The sequence below is a fragment of the Osmerus mordax genome, chromosome 17, assembly GCF_038355195.1.
Source record: "Osmerus mordax isolate fOsmMor3 chromosome 17, fOsmMor3.pri, whole genome shotgun sequence".
NCBI lineage: Eukaryota > Metazoa > Chordata > Actinopteri > Osmeriformes > Osmeridae > Osmerus > Osmerus mordax.
Genome location: NC_090066.1, coordinates 1971352 through 1997765, shown reverse-complemented (window position 1 = coordinate 1997765; position 26414 = coordinate 1971352). Strand labels below are relative to the sequence as shown.

The window sequence follows — 26414 nt, the reverse complement described above, 5'->3', positions numbered from 1 at the left end:
ATTACTAGCCCGACTCCCTCACCGCTCAGCCACCTGACTCCCATACTTCCTGGTCATGTGATGTTGAACCCAGAGGCTCCACCAATGAGGACGGAGAGTCTTACCCAGGTCCCATGTCGGAGGCCTTCTGCCGGTGGAGTGAGGGACGTTCTTGTAGATGGCGTCCAGGATCTTCTCCTTCACCTGGCTGATGGTGTCGCAGTTCAGCACCTTCCCCTGGGATCTCCGGGCTCTTCTCGTTCTCAGGGGTGGATGCAGGTTCACCACCTGGAGACGCACAAGACGACACCTTATAGATCCCTAGGCGTGGACATTAGGGTGTTACAGCAGCAGAGATGATATTTATTTATTTTATGCTGGTGCGCCCCCCACGTGACATGAAAAAAATGCCACCCCGTGCGGCTGCCCGGTCCGCCCGTGCCTAAAACCGCCCCTGGCTTGAGCACACCCCAATTATGGGGTTCTAGAAGAAAAAGATTTATACAGAGCCAACGATAAAAACATTTATAGACCCATGCTGGACTACTCTGATTTTAGACGCCCAACCGTTGGCAAATAAGTACGGTGTTGTAAAAAAGGCTGAGTCATCAATCCTTTGAGAGAGGGAGAGGCAGATTGATGGAGAGGAAGGTGTCTGGCGGGCCGCAGAAATAACTCTGTCTCCGTCCCCACAAACCAGCCTGAGGCCTTTCTTCACTAAGTCTTCATTTCCGATGCAGGCATGGAGAACGGGAGGGGGAGGGAGGAAGGAGAGAGGGAGGGAGTGGAAGTGGAGAGGATGGAGAGAGGGAGGGAAGGTAGGGATGGAGGAGAGAGGGAGGGAGGGTAGGGATGGAGGAGAGAGGGAGGGAGGGTAGGGATGGAGGACGAGAGGGAGGGAGGGGTAGGGATGGAGGAGAGAGGAAGGGAGGGAGGAAGGAGAAAGTAAACAGTGGTTCTCCGTGTCTGGCCTTTCCCTGGTGACTGTACAGGTCACCGAGGAGGAGGGCAAGTATAGGAGGAGGACAGGAATGCAGAGTGGAGCGGAACAGACTGGAAGGAAACTGGTAAACAACAGTTTGAGGAACAGAGAGTTCGTGCATGTCATCGCTGCACTCAGCATCTTCCCCTCCCTCCCTCACTGACAGCTCCAGGTCACCACAGGAAGTGAGGTCAGCTCTCCGGTGCCCTCTTCCTGTCAGACACGGAGACAGCGGTGCGACGGCGGCGGTTGTGGCTCACGGCCCCTCAACATCCTGGTCTGTCTGCTCCGCCGTGCGGCCCTCGCCACCCCAGACCCCGCCTCCGCCCCTGCCCGGCGACCCGTCTCACCAGAGTCTTGTAGTCGATTTGCTGTCTGATGAGCTTGTCCTCGCTGAGGGAGTAGCGGGCCTCGCCCGTGATGGAGTCGATAGGGCCTTTCTCCATCTGCTGCTTGATGGCGCAGAAGAGGGAGAACAGAGGCTCTCCAGCGCACTCCTGCAGGGAGTGAGGCGGAGGAGGAGAGAGAGTGAGAGAGAGAGAGCGAGAGAGCGAGCGAGAAGTTTGAAATTGGTCAACAGTCATCACATCCAAAACATTTGACGTCTGGCGCAAAGTGGCGAAGACGAATATACAATTTTCATAGTCTACTTCAACTGCCAAATAACCTTCGTTGAACTTGCTAGTGGAGTTTCGGGAACGTTTTAATAAATATACGGTGAGTGATGTTTGCAAGACAGACTCCCCTGACCAAACCCCTCTCCAGAAACTCTTGTCGTTCATCACACACAGGAGACATGCTTTCTATCCTGGTCGTCGGTCGGCCAACGCTGGACTTGGTCGCGAGTCTCCCAGTCCTGTCCTACATCTATAAAGTTGAACAATGGATTTTGGTGTTTTAAAAACCCATCGACACACTATGACTATGTTTAGCCTGTGTTCTGGTCCTCTCTCTCACCAACCGTCTCTGGAGGAGGGGATCCCTCTCTGAATTGCTCCTCCCAAGGTTTCTTCTATTTTTTTCTCCTGTTGAGAGTTTTTGGGGAGTTTTTCCTTGTCTTCCTTGAGGGGTTTAGGTTGGCTGAGGGGGCAGTTCTATGGGCATATGTGAAGCCCTCTGTGACATGCTTGCGTGTAAAAGGGCTATACAAATACATTTGATTTGATTTGATTATCAGTGTCTCCATTTAGCAGACGCTCTTTATCCAGAGGCGACTTACAGTAAGTACAGAGACATTCCCCCGAGGCAAGTAGGGGTGAAGTGTGCCTTTGCCAAGGACACCAATGTCAATTGGCACGGCCGGGAATCGAACTGGCAACCTTCTGATTACTAGCCCGCTTCCTCACCGCCCAGCCACCTGACTCCCCTTCCCTCTCAGTCTGATGGAAAGAGGAGGAGTGGAGAGGAAGGGTGGAGGGTAGCAATCTCTCACTTTGGGCTATTCTACACCGTCCACTTGCTTTTTAATACCACACAGATTGCAAATTCAACTCATCAGCAAAGACCTTGATGATGTTAACTTACTAATCGTTTTAATCCGGTGCAGAACTACATAAAAATAACTTCTGGTAGAGGATATTTGCTAGGAAGCACAGCTATGATTTACTGACTGTTCAGAGCTGATCTACACAGATGATTTACAGGTATGTAAGCAATGTTTACCCATTAAGGAACTTATACAGCAGGAAAGTGAACCAGTTGGTCAGCATTTTCTCTGCTACAGACTCCGTCCTGGAGGAAGAAGAGAGAGAGAGAAGACAAGAAAATTAAAATATGATCCTTAAACTCTTTATTACTAACATAAATATTCAACGCGATAGCTGGCACAGCCATCAAACATTCCACACAAAAACGATGACTGCGCTAATGAATAGGGTTTTGTTACACAAACATAATTGCGAAAACATGAATTGGCTGGCACGTCTACAAACCCCCCCTCCCCCCCTCCTCAGTGTTCAGCTCTGGCTTTTGTACCCGGGCACGCCGAGGGCTCCTAATCTATGCGGAGCCCCTAATACAAGGGAAACCAATTAAAACCTTTATTTGATCCCGGCGGATTGATGTCATTAGAGAGGGACTGGTCTGCTGTAATAACACTGCCCTCATTATGAACTTGTCCCCAGCCATTCACCTCAGCCACCTAGATCTAGTTACTATAGAAAGTGAATGAATAGGCCTGCATGGCGTCCCCCTCTGTGTGTCTGCCAGTCTGCGCTCAGGCTGGCGTGACTAACCGGGGTTGCCGTCTACCGGGCAGAGGAATGAGAGCTCACGTTCTGGTGTGAATGCTTAACACACATGCAGCAACAACAGCCGGGGGGGGGGGGGGGGGGGGGGGGGGAGGGGGCTTTGAAAGGAGAGAGGGGGGGGATATCGGATGTCCTTTAACGCAACGACCCTCTTGCAGCCAGCAGGGGAGTGTGGGTAATCTGCCATGATCCCCCCCCCCCCCCACCTCCGCCCCCTGCCCAACCTTCTCCCCTCCTCGCTTTCATTGAGGCATGGCCGCGGGCATCAATATTTCAGGATTAGGGGCCATTGTGTGCCTTTGTTTGTGTGTACGGAGTGTGTGTGTTTGTAAAGAGTGTGTATACGTGTGTAGGAAGTTTGTGTGTGTGTGTAGGGAGTGTGCCGTGTGTGTGGGGAGGGTGTGTGTGTGCGCATGTGAGCGCGTGCCCACTGGTGTTTTCTCCTGCCACCTGCAGCCCTCCGCTCCGGCCCTCAAACACCCTCAGCGTTGAGGAGCTCTAAGGGGGGATATGCCACTGTGCCAATGGGCAGACCTGGCACCCCCCCCCTGCCGGACTTGGCACAGCACCTGCAGGGGATTAGCTTACTGCCTCTGCTGTGCGGGCACTTTTCATTTTGCCACGGCAACGACCCCCCCCCTCCTCCCAGAGATCTGAGAGGTCAACAGGGTCATGTCTCATCTTTCATGTGTCCCTCGCTCCTCTCCTCTCTTCTCCTCCCTCCTTCCCCACCCTGGACCGTCATCAAACAATTCCAAATGCTCCCAATGTCCACAAATGTGGAACAGCTATAAAAGGGATGAAAAGACTGTGAAAAAAAGTGATGGGAGGGAGGGAGGGAGGGAGGGGGAGAGGGAGGGATTCTCAAGAGGAAGGAGAAGAATGTGAGAATAGGCATTGGCTGAGTCTGAACTTCCCCTCTCCTCAACTTCCTGCTCTTCCATCACATCCTGTTCATGCGTGTTTTAGTGTTCGTCAGTGAGAGGGATTCGAGTTCAAGTGTTTATGAGTGTGTGTGTGCCTGGAAGCCTGTGTGTGTGTGTGTGTGTGTGTGCCTGGAAGCCTGTGTGTGTGTGTGTGTGTGTGTGCCTGGAAGCCTGTGTGTATGTGTGAGTGTGTGTGTGCCTGGAAGCCTGTGTGTATGTGTGTGTGTGTGTGTGCCTGGAAGCCTGTGTGTATGTGTGTGTGTGTGTGCCTGGAAACGTGTGTCTGTGTGTGTGTGTGCCTGGAAGCCTGTGTGTATATGTGTGTGTGTGTGTGTGTGTGCCTGGAAGCCTGTGTGTATGTGTGTGTGTGTGTGTGCCTGGAAGCCTGTGTGTATGTGTGTGTGTGTGTGCCTGGAAACGTGTGTGTGTGTGTGTGTGTGTGCGCGCGTGTGTGTGTGTGTGTGTATGTGTGCCTGGAAGCCTGTGTGTGTGTGTTTGGCCGAGGGAGGGAACCCCGCAGTAATGATGTGTCTTGGCACTGGCCCCGGCAGCGCGCTCATGCTTGTCTTCAATCAAAGCTCCTCTACAAAGAGAGGATAGAAACATCCCCTCAGCTCCGCCGCAACCTTCACACAACGTCACCCGGCTGCCACAAGCCACAGCGGGAACATATCAGCAACGTTTTGGGTCGACATAACTGCGAGTTATGTCGTAATGTATGGTGATGCTGTGCAGGGAGCTGGCATGGCGAGGTGTGCCCGCCTGGCACACAGTCAGACGGGCAGCGGGCGTGTGGAGCGACGGGGAGCGCGCTGGAGTTTAGTTCCCCCTGATTACCCTGCCGTTCTGTCACAGAGGCGGGAACCAATGAGTTCTTGGACAGCAGGTGCAGGGGGAAGCATTAGCGTGTCGCACAGCGCTGCACAAAGAGGTTTAGCTCTACTTTATGGAGCTTTGCACATCTCTTTGACATACCCAATTATATCTTTTTTAGCTTTGCAAGCATCTGGCTAAGAACTATAAAGTGAACCTAAATACCTAAGAACAGCCATATAGAGACTCCACTGGAGTCTCTATAGATACTGTTAATAACATTCATATCTTCCCATTTCTATCCAGTTCTCAGAGTTTCTGTGTTCAGGTACAAAAAACAGTGACTGAGTCCTGTGAATCCTGTATGCCTAGAGTCCTGTGGGGTTGAGGTCCACCCATGCTTTCTTCCATAGTGGTATGCCCCAGCAGCTCTGGTTGATGGTTGTCTCTGAGACCCCGGGAATGGAACACGTCCTGCGCGGGGGGGTTAACAGAACGGTCAGCTGAGTCTCAGCTTGCGTAGTCTTCTACCGTCACATGTTCCTATGTGACACTGTTTTAAATATATTTTTTTTTTTAATAAAAAATATAAAATGAATCAAATAATTTCGATTTAGCCGCTGGGACTCCCAGGGAGAATATTAGACGACTGACATAGCAAACAGCCGTGTGGTGCTACAGCTAACCTGGCCTTTCTCTCTCTCTGTCTCTCTCGGTCTCTCTCGGTCTCTCTCGGTCTCTCTCTGTCTCTCTCTGTCTCTCTCTGTCTCTCTCTGTCTCTCTCTGTCTCTCTCTGTCTCTCTCGGTCTCTCTCGGTCTCTCTCTCTCTCTCTCGGTCTCTCTCTCTCTCTCTCTGTCTCTGTCTCTCTCTGTCTCTCTCTGTCTCTCTCTCTCTCTCTCTCTCTCGGTCTCTCTCTCTCTCTCTCTGTCTCTCTCTGTCTCTCTCTGTCTCTCTCTGTCTCTCTCTGTCTCTCTCTGTCTCTCTCTGTCTCTCTCTGTCTCTCTGTCTCTCTCTGTCTCTCTCTGTCTCTCTCTGTCTCTCTCTGTCTCTCTCTGTCTCTCTGTCTCTCTCTGTCTCTCTCTGTCTCTCTCTGTCTCTCTCTGTCTCTCTCTCTCTCTCTCTGTCTCTCTCTGTCTCTCTCTCTCTCTGTCTCTCTCTCTCCACCTCACACCGCACCCACTAAGCTTCAGATCCACTTCAGTCGTGTTTCTGGGAGTCTACCGAAAACAACATTTGTTCACGTGTCTCACACCGTGCAGTTGGAACTGGGCAGGGAAAATGCTAGTTATTTCTGCATGCGTGGAGGGCTGGATGGAGGGCGGAGGAGAGCGGGGATGGAGGAGAGCGGGGATGGAGGAATGCGACAGATGGCCGAGGAGGACTGTTGTTAGTTGAGTTGCCTGGTGGTGCTGCAGTTCAGGGTGAGACGGGGCATATGGGATGTGGCGAGGCGCTAGAGAGAGAGACAGAGAGAGAGACAGAGAGAGAGACAGAGGGAGAGACAGAGGGAGAGAGACAGAGAGAGAGAGAGAGACAGAGGGAGAGAGACAGAGAGAGAGAGAGAGAGACAGACAGAGAGAGAGACAGAGAGAGGGGGGAGGAGGAAGAAATGGAAGGAGAGGTTCTTGGAAATGGTGAGAAAGAGAGAGGGAGAGAGAGTGTAGTACTGGAGAGTGGAGCCAGATACACCCATGCTTACCCACTTTAAGCATCGATTTAGTGATCAAGAAAACAGGGCAGAGAGAGGGAGGGATGCAGGGGAGTGAGAGAGTTACAGACTGAGAGAATAACACAAGTCGGAGGAGGAGGAATCAAAAGAGGAAAGCGATTGTGAGGCGGGAGAGCCAGCGACAAGACCATCTCTCCAAGTGTCTGGGAAAGGCCTCAGGAGCTTTCCTGCTGTTTACCACACTGCCCTGGGGCCGTCATCTCTGGGTGCCATTAATCATGCCTTCCTCAGACGGCATTAATCGCTCTCCGCATGGATGAGCGTCTGTCTACACGTCTGCATTCACTGTAGGTGAATAAGCCTATTGTTACCTGTGCGGTGCATGTCAGGTGTTCTGGTTCACCTGGGCTGAACCCAGAGGGCTGCAATACACAGCCAGGCACAGGTACATTTATTCATTTATTCATTTAGCAGGTACAGTTTCTAATGGGTCCAAACAATGGAGTCTGTGTGTCAGTTAGCCCTGGAGGAGGGGGAGTCATAGAGGAATCATTGAAATGAGGAGACGAAAGATGTATTTACGACACGCCTGTCAAATGGTGAAGGAGCGTGGAGGATTATTCAATGCGCCCTGAGCTAAGGCAAGCCACAGCTTCACCCGGCAACAGTAGCCACAAGGAAGATGAGTTTTTTTCTCTTTCTTTTTCTCTCTCAGAGTAACCAGAATTACAGCAACACCCTCTTGGCAAGTTGACCATATATGGCTGTGCTTGACTGAAGTGGGCCTCGTGGATACGAGCACAGAATGGAAGAAGGATTTGATTGCTGAGGGAGCCAGAGCTTTTAAGAAACGAATTTCTTTATTTCGATTTTTTCTTTCTTTTTTTTTACACAGAAGGGGGTTTTACAGCTTCTTTAATTGGATTCTCCGCTAATTAATCATAATTATATTCTAATGATGTGCATGTCAAAGCACTGTGTGTTTTCAGAGACAAAGCGAGCGTTTCGATGTCATGGAAGTTAATCCGACATGTCACGGCGAGGGAGTTGCTCTGGGTGATGAAACTCATCGTTCTGTCTCAGACGACACCAAGCCTGCCCGCTCTACAACTACTGTACGACCTCTCACGCAGAGCGTGTGTGGAGGGCAGGGTTCGGCTGCAAAACACAAACAATTGTTGATGAGGACTGTGTTTGTGTTTGTTTGTTGTTGGGTTGGGTCCAATGCAGCACAGACTTAAAGCAGCTGTAGTATTAGGCAGCTGTTCAAAAGCTTAAATGATTAGGAGCACCATAGCGACTGTGATTCACACTCTCAAAGGGAGGGAGGGAGATAGAGAGAGATCGAGAGTGAGAGAGAGGGACAGACAGAGAGAGGAAGAGAGACAGGGATAGACAGAGAGAGAGGGAGGAAGAGAGAGATGCAGATGCAGGGGTGATGTGGTGTCCTTCCCTCCCCAGACAGAGAGAGATGCAGATGCAGGGGTGATGTGGTGTCCTTCCCTCCCCAGACAGAGAGAGATGCAGATGCAGGGGTGATGTGGTGTCCTTCCCTCCCCAGACAGAGAGAGAGAGATGCAGATGCAGGGGTGATGTGGTGTCCTTCCCTCCCCAGACAGAGAGAGATGCAGATGCAGGGGTGATGTGGTGTCCTTCCCTCCCCAGACAGAGAGAGATGCAGATGCAGGGGTGATGTGGTGTCCTTCCCTCCCCAGACAGAGAGAGAGAGATGCAGGGGTGATGTGGTGTCCTTCCCTCCCCAGACAGAGAGAGAGATGCAGGGGTGATGTGGTGTCCTTCCCTCCCCAGACAGAGAGAGAGATGCAGGGGTGATGTGGTGTCCTTCCCTCCCCAGACAGAGAGAGAGATGCAGGGGTGATGTGGTGTCCTTCCCTCCCCAGACAGAGAGAGAGATGCAGATGCAGGGGTGATGTGGTGTCCTTCCCTCCCCAGACAGAGAGAGAGAGATGCAGATGCAGGGGTGATGTGGTGTCCTTCCCTCCCCAGACAGAGAGAGAGATGCAGGGGTGATGTGGTGTCCTTCCCTCCCCAGACAGAGAGAGAGATGCAGATGCAGGGGTGATGTGGTGTCCTTCCCTCCCCAGACAGAGAGAGAGATGCAGGGGTGATGTGGTGTCCTTCCCTCCCCAGACAGAGAGAGAGATGCAGGGGTGATGTGGTGTCCTTCCCTCCCCAGACAGAGAGAGAGATGCAGGGGTGATGTGGTGTCCTTCCCTCCCCAGACAGAGAGAGAGATGCAGATGCAGGGGTGATGTGGTGTCCTTCCCTCCCCAGACAGAGAGAGAGAGATGCAGATGCAGGGGTGATGTGGTGTCCTTCCCTCCCCAGACAGAGAGAGATGCAGATGCAGGGGTGATGTGGTGTCCTTCCCTCCCCAGACAGAGAGAGAGAGATGCAGATGCAGGGGTGATGTGGTGTCCTTCCCTCCCCAGACAGAGAGAGAGAGATGCAGATGCAGGGGTGATGTGGTGTCCTTCCCTCCCCAGACAGAGAGAGAGAGATGCAGATGCAGGGGTGATGTGGTGTCCTTCCCTCCCCAGACAGAGAGAGAGGGAGGAAGAGAGAGATGCAGATGCAGGGGTGATGTGGTGTCCTTCCCTCCCCAGACAGAGAGAGAGAGATGCAGATGCAGGGGTGATGTGGTGTCCTTCCCTCCCCAGACAGAGAGAGAGAGATGCAGATGCAGGGGTGATGTGGTGTCCTTCCCTCCCCAGACAGAGAGAGAGAGATGCAGATGCAGGGGTGATGTGGTGTCCTTCCCTCCCCAGACAGAGAGAGAGAGATGCAGATGCAGGGGTGATGTGGTGTCCTTCCCTCCCCAGACAGAGAGAGAGAGATGCAGATGCAGGGGTGATGTGGTGTCCTTCCCTCCCCAGACAGAGAGAGAGAGATGCAGATGCAGGGGTGATGTGGTGTCCTTCCCTCCCCAGACAGAGAGAGAGAGATGCAGATGCAGGGGTGATGTGGTGTCCTTCCCTCCCCAGACAGAGAGAGAGAGATGCAGATGCAGGGGTGATGTGGTGTCCTTCCCTCCCCAGACAGAGAGAGAGAGATGCAGATGCAGGGGTGATGTGGTGTCCTTCCCTCCCCAGACAGAGAGAGAGAGATGCAGATGCAGGGGTGATGTGGTGTCCTTCCCTCCCCAGACAGAGAGAGAGAGATGCAGATGCAGGGGTGATGTGGTGTCCTTCCCTCCCCAGACAGAGAGAGAGAGATGCAGATGCAGGGGTGATGTGGTGTCCTTCCCTCCCCAGACAGAGAGAGAGAGATGCAGATGCAGGGGTGATGTGGTGTCCTTCCCTCCCCAGACAGAGAGAGAGAGATGCAGATGCAGGGGTGATGTGGTGTCCTTCCCTCCCCAGACAGAGAGAGAGAGATGCAGATGCAGGGGTGATGTGGTGTCCTTCCCTCCCCAGACAGAGAGAGAGATGCAGATGCAGGGGTGATGTGGTGTCCTTCCCTCCCCAGACAGAGAGAGAGATGCAGATGCAGGGGTGATGTGGTGTCCTTCCCTCCCCAGACAGACAGAGAGAGATGCAGATGCAGGGGTGATGTGGTGTCCTTCCCTCCCCAGACAGAGAGAGAGAGATGCAGATGCAGGGGTGATGTGGTGTCCTTCCCTCCCCAGACAGAGAGAGAGAGATGCAGATGCAGGGGTGATGTGGTGTCCTTCCCTCCCCAGACAGAGAGAGATGCAGATGCAGGGGTGATGTGGTGTCCTTCCCTCCCCAGACAGAGAGAGAGAGATGCAGATGCAGGGGTGATGTGGTGTCCTTCCCTCCCCAGACAGAGAGAGAGAGATGCAGATGCAGGGGTGATGTGGTGTCCTTCCCTCCCCAGACAGAGAGAGAGAGATGCAGATGCAGGGGTGATGTGGTGTCCTTCCCTCCCCAGACAGAGAGAGAGAGATGCAGATGCAGGGGTGATGTGGTGTCCTTCCCTCCCCAGACAGAGAGAGATGCAGATGCAGGGGTGATGTGGTGTCCTTCCCTCCCCAGACAGAGAGAGAGAGGCCGGAGCTACTAATGAGGTGAAAGAGGGCAAGCTAGAGACACGAGAGGCACACACACACACACACACAGACACACACACACACACACAGACAGACACACACCTGCGCAGCAGCAGCTTGGGGTGATTCTTGCTCTCCAGGTTGCGGTCGATCAGGTCTGAGAGGAGGTGCTTGAGGACGTCTGTGGCGTACTCCAGCTTGCTCTGCAGCACGGTCATGATGAGCGAGGCCACGTTGCCCCGGTCGCGCATGGAGAACCCTTGCTGGGCCTCCAGGGTGCGGATGAAGGACAGCAGGAACACCTTGTTGTTGATGAGCTGGCCGAACAACTTCAGCCCCTTCTCCACCTGCTCCTGCCTGTAGCCCGGGACCTAGGAGGGACACGGCGTCAAGATTAGAACCAGGTGTTAAGGCTAACGCGGAGCTAACGCGGAGCTAACCCGGAGCTAACCCGGAGCTAACGCAGAGCTAACGCAGAGCTAACCCGGAGCTAACGCGGAGCTAACACGGAGCTAACCCGGAGTTAACGCAGAGCTAACGCGGAGCTAACGCAGAGCTAACGCAGAGCTAACGCAGAGCTAACCCAGAGCTAACGCAGAGCTAACCCAGAGCTAACGCAGAGCTAACCCAGAGCTAACGCAGAGCTAATACAGAGCTAACACAAAGTAAAGATGCAATGGTTACATAGTTTAACACGGTCAAAATAGGAAAGAGTAATAACTGATACAATTAAAATGAATCAGGACACGGCCTAACTTGACCCAGCCCCCCCCCCCACACACACACACACAAACACACACCTGTAACACACTCCAACAGCACCCGGAGTCATGATAATCCCACCAGATCAATTAAGGGCTCTAATTCCCTCTAACGAGTGAGGTAATGACTCCGTCTCAGAGAGGAGGGGTGAGGGGGGGGTGAGAGGGGCGAGGAGGGCTGAGGGGGGCGAGGAGGGATGAGGAAGGGTGAGGAGGGCTGAGGGGGGCTGAGGAGGGGTGAGGAGGGCTGAGGGGGGTGAGGAGGGGCGAGCCTGCAGTCTTTATAAAGGAGGTGGAGACACAATACGTAAGCCTACTACTTTGCATTTCCTCGACGGTGCTCATCAAACGCTCCTGCCAAGCTAATTCTACGTGGAAACGACGTGTATTCCCCTCGATCGACGCTCCCGTCGTCCCCGAGTCATTTACGCCCGTCACACGTGCTTTCCTCAGTGTTTTTAATAAACAGCAGCCGCCGATGTTGTTCTGTTGGATCTGACACGAGCGCTCGTAGAGGAACTTCAACACCCTGTCATGGAACATGTGTTCCTGCTCCTAGAACACCTTCAGCACAGGGTGTTCAGTAATGTGCCACAATCAGCTCTGAACAACCGTTAAAACACTTTTTTATAACACCTGACAATGATGGAGGGTCAGAGAGAGAGAGAGGTGGGAATAAGGGAGAATGAGGATAGAGAGAGCGAGAGAAAGAATGTAAAATTTGTGTTCCACGTCTGCTATCTCTACCTACAAGCAGACAGTCACTGACTCCATGGCCCCTCTGCTATAGCTGGTCATCTAGCCCAGTTAGCATGCCTCAAGCTGTTAGCTGAGACTGGACACAGACAGCCAGGCCGCAGTCATAACAGACAATACACACGCCTTTACCTTTCAGTATCTTGACAGATACAGTGCACTCACGCCAGCACTTTAATGAAAAACGTGTTTCAAGTGACAGAGAGAGACAGAGAGAGAGAGACAGAGGTAACAAGAGTAGAGGCAGAGAGATATTGGCACCATTTTACTGTACCATCTCTGACATCAATAACAATTAACTAGCCATCAGGATTCAGAGACAAGCTCGATGCTACTTTCATTATGCTTTGATATCACATTAAACTTCTCATATAGCCGGACATTTATACCAATTAAAACCTCATTAATATAGCTTATTACTGGGGAATTCTCATCAGGCAGGGGGCTGTGAGATGGGGCCTCGCAGCTTGATGGAAAACGACGGCTGATTCAATTATCACTGTCCATCACCGTCGGTTAGGGATAAATAACTTGTCGCTTCTTTCCCATATTTCTTTTTCTAATTTGTTCTCGCTTACAAGAAAATAACATTGTGTCACGACTCTTCAGGTTTATTAACAAAGGAACACTTCTGATCGCTGGGTAGTGTTTATATCGCTGTCTCGGTGAGACTAATGAGAACGTCTCACCTTTTGTTTAACGAGCGCCAAACAAACAAACATTAAAGACAGCTGCATCAATTTCACCTGTAACCCACTGCGAAGCTAATCAGCTTTTTAGCTTATCTTTTTTATCCAAAACATATTAGATGGCGACACAGATAATAGAGAGCCCATACTCCTATTAGACAGTGTGACGGCAAACGACAGCAACGCGGATAGTTTTCCCATCAGGCAGGGCGAGGGGCAGCCTACCTCCAGGTCTCTGAGGACAGGGCAGCCTACCTCCAGGTCTCTGACAGGGCAGCCTACCTCCAGGTCTCTGACAGGGCAGCCTACCTCCAGGTCCCTGAGGACAGGGCAGCCTACCTCCAGGTCTCTGACAGGGCAGCCTACCTCCAGGTCTCTGACAGGGCAGCCTACCTCCAGGTCCCTGAGGACAGGGCAGCCTACCTCCAGGTCTCTGACAGGGCAGCCTACCTCCAGGTCTCTGACAGGGCAGCCTACCTCCAGGTCTCTGACAGGGCAGCCTACCTCCAGGTCTCTGACAGGGCAGCCTACCTCCAGGTCTCTGACAGGGCAGCCTACCTCCAGGTCTCTTAGGACAGGGCAGCCTACCTCCAGGTCTCTGACAGGGCAGCCTACCTCCAGGTCTCTTAGGACAGGGCAGCCTACCTCCAGGTCTCTGACAGGGCAGCCTACCTCCAGGTCTCTGACAGGGCAGCCTACCTCCAGGTCTCTTAGGACAGGGCAGCCTACCTCCAGGTCTCTGACAGGGCAGCCTACCTCCAGGTCTCTGAGGACAGGGTGCTCCTCGATGCCGGGGAACAGGACCCTCATGGTGTAGGTGCGGTAGTCCAGGAAGGGGATACCTGCTCCGTCCAGGTCGCTGGTCAGCTCGTGGATGTCGGTCTGGAGCTCTGCGAATGCTGAGGGGGGGGGGGGGGGCAGACATGCGTGATGAGGGACAGGGTGGGATTCGAACCCGGGGGCGTCGGTGTCATCATACACCCACACTTTTTGAAAAGGGAATATCAAGTCATGTGGGTGTCATAGCGGGAGCTTCTTACCCTCCTTGCACTCCAGGGCGACCCGCGACTCCAGGTTGTCCATCTGCATCTGCAGCCGCTTGAGCGTCAGGTCGCTCTCGCGAGACTTGCGCTTGTAGGCGATGAGCACCACTACGATGAAGAGGATGAGGAGGGCGCCGGCCGCGGCGATGCCGATGATGGCCGTGCTGCTCAGAGGGCTGTCAGACGTGATGTGGACCACGCCGGGGGAGTACTCTATTCCCCCCACACGGGCCTGGGGGATGGGGGGGGGGGGGAGGAGAGAGGGGAGCGAGGAGGGGGGATAAGAGAGGAGAGCGAGGAGGGGGGATAAGAGAGGAGAGGGGAGCGAGGAGGGGGATAAGAGAGGAGAGAGGGGAGCGAGGAGGGGGGGGGGAGAGGAGAGAGGGGAGCGAGGAGGGGGGATAAGAGAGGAGAGAGGGGAGGGGTGGAGAGAAAAGAGAGGGGGTTATGATCTCATTCATGATACCCAACGTGATATCATGTATCCCAAAACCGTACAGGTCGATCAACGAGAGTTTGATCGACTGATGCGGCCAGATAGCTGCAATAAAAGCAAACCAACACCAAACACACTGTGATGGGAGAGCCAACTCAAGTGCTTTTATGAGCCGAAACCCAATTCTGAACAATTCAGGAAATGGTTTTCCTACTGTATGTCTTATAAAAGGCTTTTATGAAATCCCACAGAGCCGACGCAGACGTAGTGCCTAGCAGACGCCTGTGTTTGTCTTCTTCTATGGTAATGTGTCTGGTGGCCTTCTCTGTCTGGAGCTTGTCACTCATTGGTCCAGGTGGCCGGCAGGACAGGAAGCAGCCCGTCCTTCAAATTGCTCCCTCTCAGAACCACAAATGGAACCGTTATTGAGTTTGTCGGCAGCCTAATCCCTCTTATGGAAATCTTATTTGTTGTTTTCTCCTGTTTGCCATCAGGAGTGGGCAGCAAGCGACCGCTGGTCGTGATGTGATTACGTCTCAGGCTCAGTCTGGTCCACGAGACGTCAGGAGGGGGCGGGGTCACACCCTCTTTCAGCCTCACGTGTGTAGTAGTTTTTCCTCTGTTTTTAAAGGTATATTTTGGGGCATTTCCTGCTTTGTTGGACAGTTTTGCAAGTGACCCGTGACAGGAAAGGCAGGGTGAGAGAGGGGAAGACATGCAGTAAAGGTGTGTGTGTGTACCTGTGTGTGTGTGTGTACCTGTGTGTGTGTGTGTGTGTACCTGTGTGTCTGTACCTGTGTGTGTGTGTACCTGTGTGTGTGTGTGTGTGTGTGTACCTGTGTGTGTGTGTGTGTGTGTGTGGGTGTACCTGTGTGTGTGTGTACCTGTGTGTGTGTGTGTGTGTGTGTGTGTGTGTCACACGTACCAGGACCTTCCTGCGGCCGGTCAGGTTGGGGACCTCACACAGCAGCTGTGTGTCGGACACCGTCAACATACAGGGCTTCTCTCCAATCAGAACCGTGTAGTTCAGCTTGCCGTTCCCGCTATTGGTGGACGGCAGGAAGTTCCGCCCCTGCGACAACAAAGACACTGTCAGAATACTTCCTCAAAGGCCAGAGAATCATATTGACCCCGAACAAAGTAATCTGAAACATGTAAACAAAGCTTTTCTAAAACACTTGTCTTGGTCAGTAGTTTTAAATAACAATCAATACCTGCAGTTCGTATGAGCTAGTAATCTGATATGCATATTGCCAGTGCCCTCTGACCTCAGGCTTCCGTCTCATAAATATCAATCCAATACAGACATTAACAAAGCATTACAGACAGTCCACTCCTAATGCACACAGATCGATACTTAGTGATGAATGAGAACACTAAGGACGGGAGATAGGCAGTATGCGTCCGTGTGTGTGTGAGTGTGTGTGTGTAAGCTGAGTTCTGGAGAGTGTATCACTGCGTGTGTGTGTAAGCATAGTTCTGGAGTGTGTCACTGTGTGTGTGTGTGTGTGTGTAAGCATAGTTCCTGAGCGTGTGTAACTGTTCGTGTGTGTAAGCAGAGTTCCGAAAAGTGTTTAACCGCGTGCGTGTGTGTGTATAATCAGACTTCCAGAGACTGTATCACCATGTGTGTGTGTGTGTGTCCCCTCTCACCTTGAGGATGATGGGCGAGCCAGGCTTGAGCTCCAGGACCCCGGACACGCTGAGGGCCTCAAACTCGGGGTTGGGGTAGTAGATGAAGCTGCTGGTGTTGAGGGCAAGCACCGCCTCCACGTCATCCAGGATGAAGCCAAACTCATCCGGCCGCTCCGGGACCTCGCGCTGACGGCCCAGGTGGACAGGAAGGGGCGGGGCCTGGCACAGCATGCTGGTGGGGCTCAGGACCTCACACGTCTGGTGGGGGAGGAGGGGGAGGGGGGGCGGGGGAGGGAGGACAGGGGGAGGGTTGGTGTGATGAGCAAGGAGCGTACGTTTCATTATACATGGACATACATGTTCCACAAACATTTGGAAAACGGCAAATCACGCCCCCCCCCCCCCTTTTTATTGAGACTATCGTATTGGACGATCTTGTTGTCAGTACTGTGTAGTAGAGTGTGGTAAAGCTCCTGATCTCAGAGGTGCTGATGTGAAGTGAAGAGATCTTGCTACAGGACAGCACACATGCTCAGCACACACTGCTCAGCGTAGACGCCCGTCACCACGTACCCCACAATCACAGGTTTACATTACACTCTGTGTCGAGAGAGATGGAATCTAATCTATGTAAAATTGCTAACGCCCCCCCCCGCTCCCCCCCCCCCCCCCCCCCCCTGCGGCTGTTCTCTCCATGTGAGTGTTCTCCCTCAAAGCAGACCTTAAATGAGCAGCGGTTACAGAGCTAGCGTCTCCCCGCACTGCCAGGCACAATGGCTCTTTGAAGTGTGTCGCCGTGGAGATAACTAGGCCCGCCGATCACCTTCATTTCCCACCCTCTCACTCTCTCTGCTGTGTCTCATCCACCCTCTCTCTCTCTCTCTCTCTCTGCCGTGTCTCATCCACCCTCTCTCTCTCTCTGCTGTGTCTCATCCACCCTCTCTCTCTCTCTCTCTGCTGTGTGTCATCCTCTCTCTCTCTCTCTCTCCCCCCCTCTCTCTCCCCCCCTCTCTCTCTCCCCCCCTCTCCCTCCCCCCCTCTCAACCCCCCCTCCCTCCCTCCCTCCCTCCCTCCCTCCCTCCCTCCCTCCCTCCCTCCCTCCCTCCCTCTCAACCCCCCGCTCCCTCCCTCCATCCCTCCCTCCCCCCCTCCCTCCCCCCGCTCCCTCCCTCCTCCCACACTAATTCCTTCTCTATCAGACACTTTGGTGTATTCTGTCTCTTTCTCTCCCTTCATTCTCTCTCGTGTCTCTCCCTGTTTTAAAAAACAAGAGGGGCTGTCCAATCTGTCACTGTCAGGCTCGCTCGCCCCTCTCTGTTCTTCACGTCTGCATTCCCGAGTCTCTTGTCACGACTCTGACAAATCAACGCCGTCGGTGGCGACGACAGGACAGCACGAGAGGGCTCCTCTGAAACCTCGACCAATCGGCTTAGCGAAACACTTCACATCTCCACGGCAACCTCCGCAGAGCGGTTGCCAGACTTGAAAGCAGCCGCTCTCCAATCGCGGTAACCTGTCTTTTTAATTGGATCCCGGACAAAGACCCGCACATCAAAACACACTTCCTGCAGTGTCGGATGACCCCCCCAGGTCACCCTGCCCGCCACTCCACCAGGAAGGACATGATAAGTGGCCCGCAGAGCAGATTTTCAAAACAAAAGTCCCTTTGTGCACAGGACAGTGTGGTTTACTGACATGCAGCTAAGAAACAATTCCTGCATTAAATCACGTGTTTCTGTCAATCATTCAGCGTTTGTGCATTTTGAAGTTCGAACAGATCCTTGGAGGACCAAGGTGCACCTCAGAGCCTTAAGATGACCCCTGGCTGCCCCCTGCCAGCCTGGCCCATGCACAGCCACAGAGCCCCTGTACAGAGCGGACGCTCCAGATCCACCCCAGCGCCATGCGGGAGGGCGCAGGGGGAAGCTGGAGGGCTCTCTGATCATAACACACAGACCTGCTGCTTCCAGACACACAGCTTAGCTGCTAACCCTGCCCCGGCCACAGATGCTAAACAGCACTAGTTTAGATAGGGAAAGGAGATGGAGTTCCAGGGTATTGTTCCCCCTGGCACCGGCCCACGTCTTTCAGTCAGATCTGAGGGTTCTGTGTTCTCCCAGGGGGGTGGGGGGTGGAACGTGATAGGGCCTTCGCCCTCTGGGTGGGTACGTGCTCCTGTTCTGGGGACAGGGAGGGGAAACAGACCAGTCTCTGTTTGGGAACGTCGCATGTAACCTCTCTCTCCGCTCCTCGTCTTTCACTCTCTCCTTCCTCTCTGCATTCTGGGGTCCCACCCCACCCCTCCACACTCAACCACCAAACTCTCCCCTTTCCAGACTCTGATCTGCTTTTAGCTTCTCTCTGTGCCCCGCTGCTCTGGGCGTCGTGGTGACCTCCCCCTGCCCGCGTGCGGGGCAGCGTGTCTGCGGTGGAGACTACTCACGTTGACTGTGTCGTGATCTTTGTACTTGGCCCTGATGAGGGGGTTCTGGATGATGTCCAGGTTGGTTCCGGTCACCGTCACAGGTGTGTGTCCGCTGTCGGGAGGACACACAAGGAGAGGCGAAGGACAGGGGGGTTTAACACACACACACACACGCTAACTTCAATCTCCTGTGATAATTTTATTAATACACACATTATTGATTAACTGATTGATTACATTGATAAATGATCCAGTTCATCCTCTGATCTTGCACAAATACACACACACTTGCACACACAGAGGGTACACACTCGCACACACAGAGGGTACACACTCGCACACACAGGGTACACACACGCACATGCACTCTCTCTCTCTCGGTGTTACCTGAAGATGCTCCACTCTGGCTCCAGCTTGGTGATGGTGGGGTCCTCTACGTACTCGAACTTCAGGTCCCTGGCGTGGAGAACAGCTTTGTCCACGCTCACCGAGACGGGCACCTCCCCGTACCCGTGCAGAGAGGCCTGCGAGCGACACGTGATCCACTGACCTCCGCGTCTGAGACGGAGAGAGAGGCATGAGGAATTTTTTCTAACCTTTTTTCAAAAATAAAAATTTGTTCAACCTTTCAAAAAAAAGAAAATAAACATTCAACCTTGCTTCTTTTGGGGGTTGAAAATATCCTTTCAACATTTAAAAACTTTTTTTCCCTTTTTAATTATTTTTCCCTTAAAATATAAATGTTTAATTAATTCTATTCTATTTCTAGTTCTTTCTAAACTTAGTTTCACCACTTGCCTACTTGTGATAGGGGTCGGTGTACATTTACATTTAGCAGACGCTCTTATCTAGAGCGACTTACAGTAAGTACAGGGACATTCCCCCCGAGGCAAGTAGGGTGAAGTGCCTTGCCCAAGGACACAACGTCAGTTGGCATGACCGGGAATCGAACTGGCAACCTTCGGATTACTAGCCCGACTCCCTCACCGCTCAGCCACCTGACTCCCTCCTGTGCTCCGGTGTACCCACCTGTGATACGCACACTTCTGGTCTTTGAACATGATGGATACGTTGCTCCCTGCGTCTAAATTGCTGCCGGTGATGTTGACGATGGTTCCCCCGGAAACGGGCCCTCGACTTGGCTTCAGCTGGTGCAGCCGAGGAATCTGATGATGTCGGGGGGGGGGGGGGGGAGGGGCAAAGGTTACAGGTCAGCCAATTAGGAGATTTGCCTTAATTCACCAGTCACCAGGCAAAGATTGAAGTGGTATTGAGCGGGTGCGAGGGAGATGTAAATCTCTCTCCCATATGTTTGCATTCTCGTACTCTCCTGTTCTGCCTGGGTCTGTGGCATGACACCTAACCCTAACATCGTATAATCCTGTTCCGGGCACCCACAGAGGAATAAATAAGAATAAACCTCCCCTTAACGGTCTGGCGTATAATTGATAACTCTGCATTAAACGAACACAGCGTGCTAACGAGGAGGCTGTATTTCAGGGTGGAACCCTGCATGTTCCTCTCCTGGGATGAGACGTGTGTAGAACATGAGGGTGAGAGCGCTGAGGAGGCACAATATATAAACACAGTGTGTGTGTGCGCTCTTTTTACGGCCATCCAAGGTCCATTTGAACCCAAGGCTCATTAGTAAGTGCCAGTCTTCTACCACCAGCGCTAGGACTTATTCAACACCAGCGCGAGGGCTAATTCAACACTAAGTGCTGAGCAGGCAGTCTGGCTGACACCCCCAGTGCATAATGACACAGTCTCTGATGCAGGGGCCAGTTAGCTCTGGATACACCCAGAGTTTAATCTACGGCGTACTTACTGTAAGTGCCGTTTATTTGAATTCTAGTGCACTTTGGAGTGATCTAAAATAGATCTGTTTCAAATTATACAACTGTAACTCCCATCTATATTTGATGTCTTAAAGGCTTTTGGTTCCTGTTGTGCTCTCAGGTTGAGGATTTAAAAGCACAGAGAGAAAGCAGGAGGTAGAAAAAGGACTCACCACAAAGTAGTAGTACTTGGTGGACTTGGCCATGAACTCGGGTTTGCACTCTCCAACCCCGACACACACCTGGATGTTGCCTGCAAACTGGCTGGACTCTGCTTTGCCCATCTCACACACAATCCTGAAAACACAAACATGTTTAAGTGATATGATGCAGTGCTGCTGCTTTGTACAGTTTTCCACAAACTCGAGGATGGCATGCAGCCCAGGTCAAACACCGATCCCACATTCACTTTTAGATTCTCATCTGCTCATACAGGTCCCATCCTGCGTCTAAGTCTTTTCTTTCATCACAAGTGACAAGCCATTCAATTATCTCCAAACTTTAGGAGTGACTCATCAACAACTCAGTTAAAACAGATAAGCCAGCACTTTCCACAAAGAATGCTGAGCTGGCGAGAAAAGGAAAAGGTCTTTTTAAGGTCATGCGAATAATGACGCAGGATTCGTTCCCTATCTCAGAGAAGTTGGCAGCAGGGGGTTTACAATCCCTGCCAAATAACACCTTATTATATTCAAGTCTTAACCTGGGATTAGCTGGGCTGTAGTGGAGGTTTTCCTACACTCTTGGCAGGCCCAGCCACCCTGGACGAGCTCTCCATGAACACCAGAGCACTGCAGCACCCTGGACGAGCTCTCCATGAACACCAGAGCACTGCAGCACCCTGGACGAGCTCTCCATGAACACCTCAGCACTGCAGCACCCTGGACGAGCTCTCCATGAACAGCAGAGCACTGCAGCACCCTGGACGAGCTCTCCATGAACAGCAGAGCACTGCAGCACCCTGGACGAGCTCTCCATGAACACCACAGCACTGCAGCACCCTGGACGAGCTCTCCATGAACACCACAGCACTGCAGCACCCTGGACGAGCTCTCCATGAACACCACAGCACTGCAGCACCCTGGGCCAGGGCTGTCACAAGGTCACTCCACTACTGTGTGTGTATGCATGTATTTATGTGTGTGCACTTTTGTATGTCTGTGTGTGTGTCATGGACTAAGTCTGTGTCGTCGTCGTCCCCCCCCGACCACATGAAGGTGTGTCGTGACTCCACACCTCCCTCTCCCCCTCTCCTTTGGTGTGTGAGCCCCCCCCCGGCCTGTGTTTACTACACTCCCCCCCCCCCCCCCGGCTCGCAGCTCTGACTCAGACGACCTCACACCTGAGGGCTCGACCTCTGCTCGGCGAGGGGCCCTATGTACGACGACAACACAGAAAACCTTCACGTCTGGTCAGCCATGACTTCCTGCTGAACCAAGACCATGCCCCGTGACGTGACCATGACGTCAGGGCCGAGTCACACTGGCAGCGGGTGTGAGGAGTGTGTGGGCGGTGTGCCGGGCGCTGACTCACTGCTCCGCAGGGATGTACCCCTCGGGGATGGGGGTGCAGTCCACCTGGGCCACCCTCACGTTCCCCTGGATCTCCTGGAAGTCCAGTCCCAGGTTCTCCCCCCGGATGGTGACCAGGGTGCCCCCCTCTCGAGGCCCGCGCAGGGGGGTGATCTGAGGAGCACAGCGCAGGGTTATCGAAAAACGGAAGGTTAGAAAGGATAACGGCATCTGTGACACGAGTCAAATGTCAAAATGTGGGGTTCTCAACATCGTTCAGGGGTGTAGGTTTGTTTACGAATGCGGGCAGAACAGTTATTTATTTTTTATAACTAGGGATGCGGACGTTAATTATGATTTTATTCATAAAGTGTGTGTGTGTGTGTGGGGGGGGGGCAGATTAGCGGCTATCTTCTTACCCAGGCATGTATAACGACCCCCACACCCCTCAGATCATTGGATACTGTGTGAATGAGTATCAGCTCATTGGGTCCAGCACAGGAAGTCTGTTTATTAGATAGTTTTAATTGGTATGTCGTATCAAGCTGTGTGTGCTTGATACTGTAGCTATCTCTGCAATTATGTTTCAGAGTGTTCAACCTAAGCGATACATCTCTATCTGGGACATCAGACTAATACTAGGTTGTTGATAAGTCTATTAGTCAGAGCAGCCAGTCAAGCAGGACTCCATTAGTCCAGACTGCCCGTGTTTCCCCACATTCACATCTTCGGCTCAGTAAAACACATGATAACTCCATTCATAATTGAACTGAGTCGAAGTGTAGAAAAGCATCAGATTTAATCTGAATTCCAGTCGGGTTATCGCAAGGGCCTGTGTGTGTGTGTGTGAGAAAGTGTGTGTTTGTGTGTAAGTGTGTGTGTGAGAGCAGAGGCTTAGCTGGAACCACCTCAGTGTTCCTGCCATGAGAGGATCCACATATGCAAAAACACAAAGCCCAGCCGGCCAATCAGATTAGGTTATTCCCTGACGTTCGCCATTTTGGCTTGAGCTGAGGTCACTGTGGAAGAGAGCTGGACCAACATCCTACAGATGAGAGGAGAGTGTGTGTGTCTGCGCGTGTGAAAAAAAGAGTTAGAATTGAGGCAGAAGGGGAGAGAGTCAGAGAGAAAGGGATGAATGAAGATGAAGACAAACAGCCAAAGAAGACCAGAACAATGAATCAACAGAGCGAGACAGAGAGATCGACAGGGACAGAGAGAGAGCCAGACAGAGCGAGAGACAGAGAGATCGACAGGGACAGAGAGAGAGCCAGACAGAGCGAGAGACAGAGAGATCGACAGGGACAGAGAGAGAGCCAGACAGAGCGAGAGACAGAGAGATCGACAGGGACAGAGAGAGAGCCAGACAGAGCGAGAGACAGAGAGATCGAGAGGGACAGAGAGAGAGCCAGACAGAGCGAGAGACAGAGAGATCGACAGGGACAGAGAGAGAGCCAGACAGAGCGAGAGACAGAGAGATCGACAGGGACAGAGAGAGAGCCAGACAGAGCGAGAGACAGAGAGATCGACAGGGACAGAGAGAGAGAGCCAGACAGAGCGAGAGACAGAGAGATCGACAGGGACAGAGAGAGAGCCAGACAGAGCGAGAGACAGAGACAGAGATCCACCAAGATGGCTCCTGCAGGGTTAGCTCCTGACTGATCAGACTGGTGGATGTACAGCAAACCTCAGAACAGGCCCTCGTTTGTCTCTGCCAAATAAAGCACCTTCAGGTCCCAGTGGGAGAGAGGGGCTATCATTACCAGCATTGTGCTGTGTCATTCTCTCCTGCCAATAGGGATCTCTGGCGGTCCCAGAGGGGAAGAGAGTTCTCATTATGACTGCATGGAAGGCTCATCCCTCACTGACAGAAGGGTTGAGGAGGGGGCCCTTAGGTGTTTGAAGGTATGGTTGGTAGGCTGCGTGTGTGTGTGTGTGTGTGTGTGTGTGTGTGATTGCTCATGTTTGTGTTTTGGGTTGTGCACGTGTTGGTCAGAACAATCTGCGTTGGCGACAGCAGGACGTTCTGTGACTGCGTGAGGCTCCCAGGTCCAGGAGACCACCTCAGGGACACGGGGAATACGTTTTAAGAACAACAAGGTGTGCATTTGGTTTGGAATGCAGCCATGGCTCCGGCGAGTGGGCTCCGTTACAAACGGAGCGCGGCTGAGGTAGGCGAGTCTACGGGCCCGTCAGCATCCATCACTTCTCCCTGGAGAGGAGGGTTTTCCCCCCTGCTCACCCTCACACCATCATCCGTCCAGCGGAGGAATTCCCCCGCTATGCTCCGCCCCCTACAACAAACTAAACGTATGAGACCAGACTGAGAGTTGATGGTGTTATGGTCCTGCAGATTGGCAGGCCAGTCTGCGGTCATGCTCGTATCATGCACGTCTGATGGTGAATGAGACCCCTGCTGATATCCTACTGAGAGGTGGGAGACGAGAGACTGGGAGAACCGCGGCTACAGCGCACGCGATTAGGGGCCACCGCAAAGCATTGTGGATCTTCTCCGTCTAGAATTTTTCAGCATGGAAAGGGGGGAGGCCCTCTCTCTGGGAGAGGGGAGGGAGAGAGATGGAGAAAGAGAGAGATGGAGAAAGAGAGAGATGAATAAGTATGGTGAGTAGAAGTCACTTTTCATTAGGGTGTCAGGCCATTGATTAGATTTGTGACTTTGACAAGCTAATTGACAGTTTGGTGAAGGCAAACCCTTAATCACTGCTCCCCGGTCCTCTGCCTGGCTCCAGAACAGATTGTTCACGGGTGATGTCAATGTAATGAAGAGTATTACAATGCATCGTAGGTGGGGGGGGGGGGGGGGGGGGGGGGGGTCTGGTCCTGGGTGGGGGTGACATGGTGAAGGGTTTAAGGGGATGAGAGAAAGCTACAATATGCTGCTGTTCTGGTCGCCAGGCGTGCGTACAGGAGAGGTGCCGCCCCGGAGGATAAATCTAGCAGCAGGGTTGGCTGGGGAGAGCTGGGAGGCAGGGACAGATTTCTGTGGTTTAACAGGCTGGATGCTACACATCAATATGCTCCTCCTGTTCTCCTGAGCATCGCTGACCCTTGTTTTGACTTACGAGCTAAGCTAACGTGAGTCACGGTGACGGCTGTCCTGGACGTGCGCGTGAAGACCCGATGAAGGTGTGCGTTTGGTTTGGAATGCAGCCATGGCTCTGGCAAGTGGGCTCCGTTCCAAACGGAGCGCGGCTGAGGTAGGCGAGTCTACGGGCCCGTCAGCATCCATCACTCCTCCCTGGAGAGGAGGGTTTTCCCCCCTGCTCACCCTCACACCATCATCCGTCCAGCGGAGGGGATTCCCCCCGCCCCCTAACCCTCCATCTCCAATCGCTCACCATCTGTTCTGCCCGCTCGGTGTTTCGCATGGAGGGATAACCCTTATTTCCATCACCCCTCCCTCCCCCCCCCCCACAGCCCCTCAGGGAGGGACCAGACACACGTCTGGTGTCTCTGCGGCCACAAACTACGGCAGGACCAGACACACGTTTGGTGTCTCTGCAGGCCACAAACTACGGCAGGACCAGACACACGTCTGGTGTCTCTGCGGCCACAAACTACGGCAGGACCAGACACACGTTTGGTGTCTCTGCGGCCACAAACTACGGCAGGACCAGACACACGTCTGGTGTCTCTGCGGCCACAAACTACGGCAGGACCAGACACACGTCTGGTGTCTCTGCGGCCAACAAACTACGGCAGGACCAGACACACGTCTGGTGTCTCTGCGGCCACAAACTACGGCAGGACCAGACACACGTCTGGTGGTCTCTGCGGCCACAAACTACGGCAGGACCAGACACACGTCTGGTGTCTCTGCGGCCACAAACTACGGCAGGACCAGACACACGTCTGGTGTCTCTGCGGCCAACAAACTACGGCAGGACCAGACACACGTTTGGTGTCTCTGCGGCCACAAACTACGGCAGGACCAGACACACGTCTGGTGTCTCTGCGGCCACAAACTACGGCAGGACCAGACACACGTCTGGTGTCTCTGCGGCCAACAAACTACGGCAGGACCAGACACACGTCTGGTGTCTCTGCGGCCACAAACTACGGCAGGACCAGACACACGTCTGGTGTCTCTGCGGCCACAAACTACGGCAGGACCAGACACACGTCTGGTGTCTCTGCGGCCACAAACTACGGCAGGACCAGACACACGTCTGGTGTCTCTGCCGGCCACAAACTACGGCAGGACCAGACACACGTCTGGTGTCTCTGCGGCCACAAACTACGGCAGGACCAGACACACGTCTGGTGTCTCTGCGGCCAACAAACTACGGCAGGACGATTCCCCTCCTCTGCTGAGGGCCCAGAGAAGGCTGAGCGTGGAAAGACGATCTCCGTTCAAGCAGTTACTTGGTTCTGTAGAGCGGTGTACTGACTGGACATAAATGTTAAAGGAGGAGTGATCCATCCTGGCGGGGACCCGGCTCACCTGGGTGATGCGAGGGTGGGTGCACCTGGGGTTGTGTTTGGGCCACTGGCTCTCTGGGTGGGGGCAGTGCTGCTTGAGGGTGCAGCGGCTCTCTCCCTTGCACCACACACAGCCGTACTGGGGGTTGGCCTTCAGACACAGGCCACAGCTGCCACGCTGGGCCGCACACGTTGTACAGGTGGACTGGAGGAGAGGGAGGAGGG

At 53.2% G+C, this 26414-nt stretch overlaps 1 protein-coding gene across 1 annotated transcript in view; it reads right to left on the bottom strand.

Moving 5' to 3' along the window:
* plxna4 (plexin A4) overlaps window positions 1-26414 on the bottom strand; it is a gene marked incomplete at its 5' end in the record, with an annotated part of 63769 nt that overhangs the window by 22318 nt on the left and 15037 nt on the right. The window contains 15 exon segments of the mRNA XM_067254235.1: window positions 105-267; window positions 1312-1460; window positions 2628-2692; window positions 10755-11023; window positions 13615-13757; window positions 13899-14133; window positions 15263-15409; window positions 15991-16230; window positions 18416-18509; window positions 18785-18955; window positions 19427-19563; window positions 20409-20532; window positions 21769-21920; window positions 26212-26379; window positions 26381-26394. Coding sequence (XP_067110336.1) covers window positions 105-267; window positions 1312-1460; window positions 2628-2692; window positions 10755-11023; window positions 13615-13757; window positions 13899-14133; window positions 15263-15409; window positions 15991-16230; window positions 18416-18509; window positions 18785-18955; window positions 19427-19563; window positions 20409-20532; window positions 21769-21920; window positions 26212-26379; window positions 26381-26394 — 2271 coding nt within the window.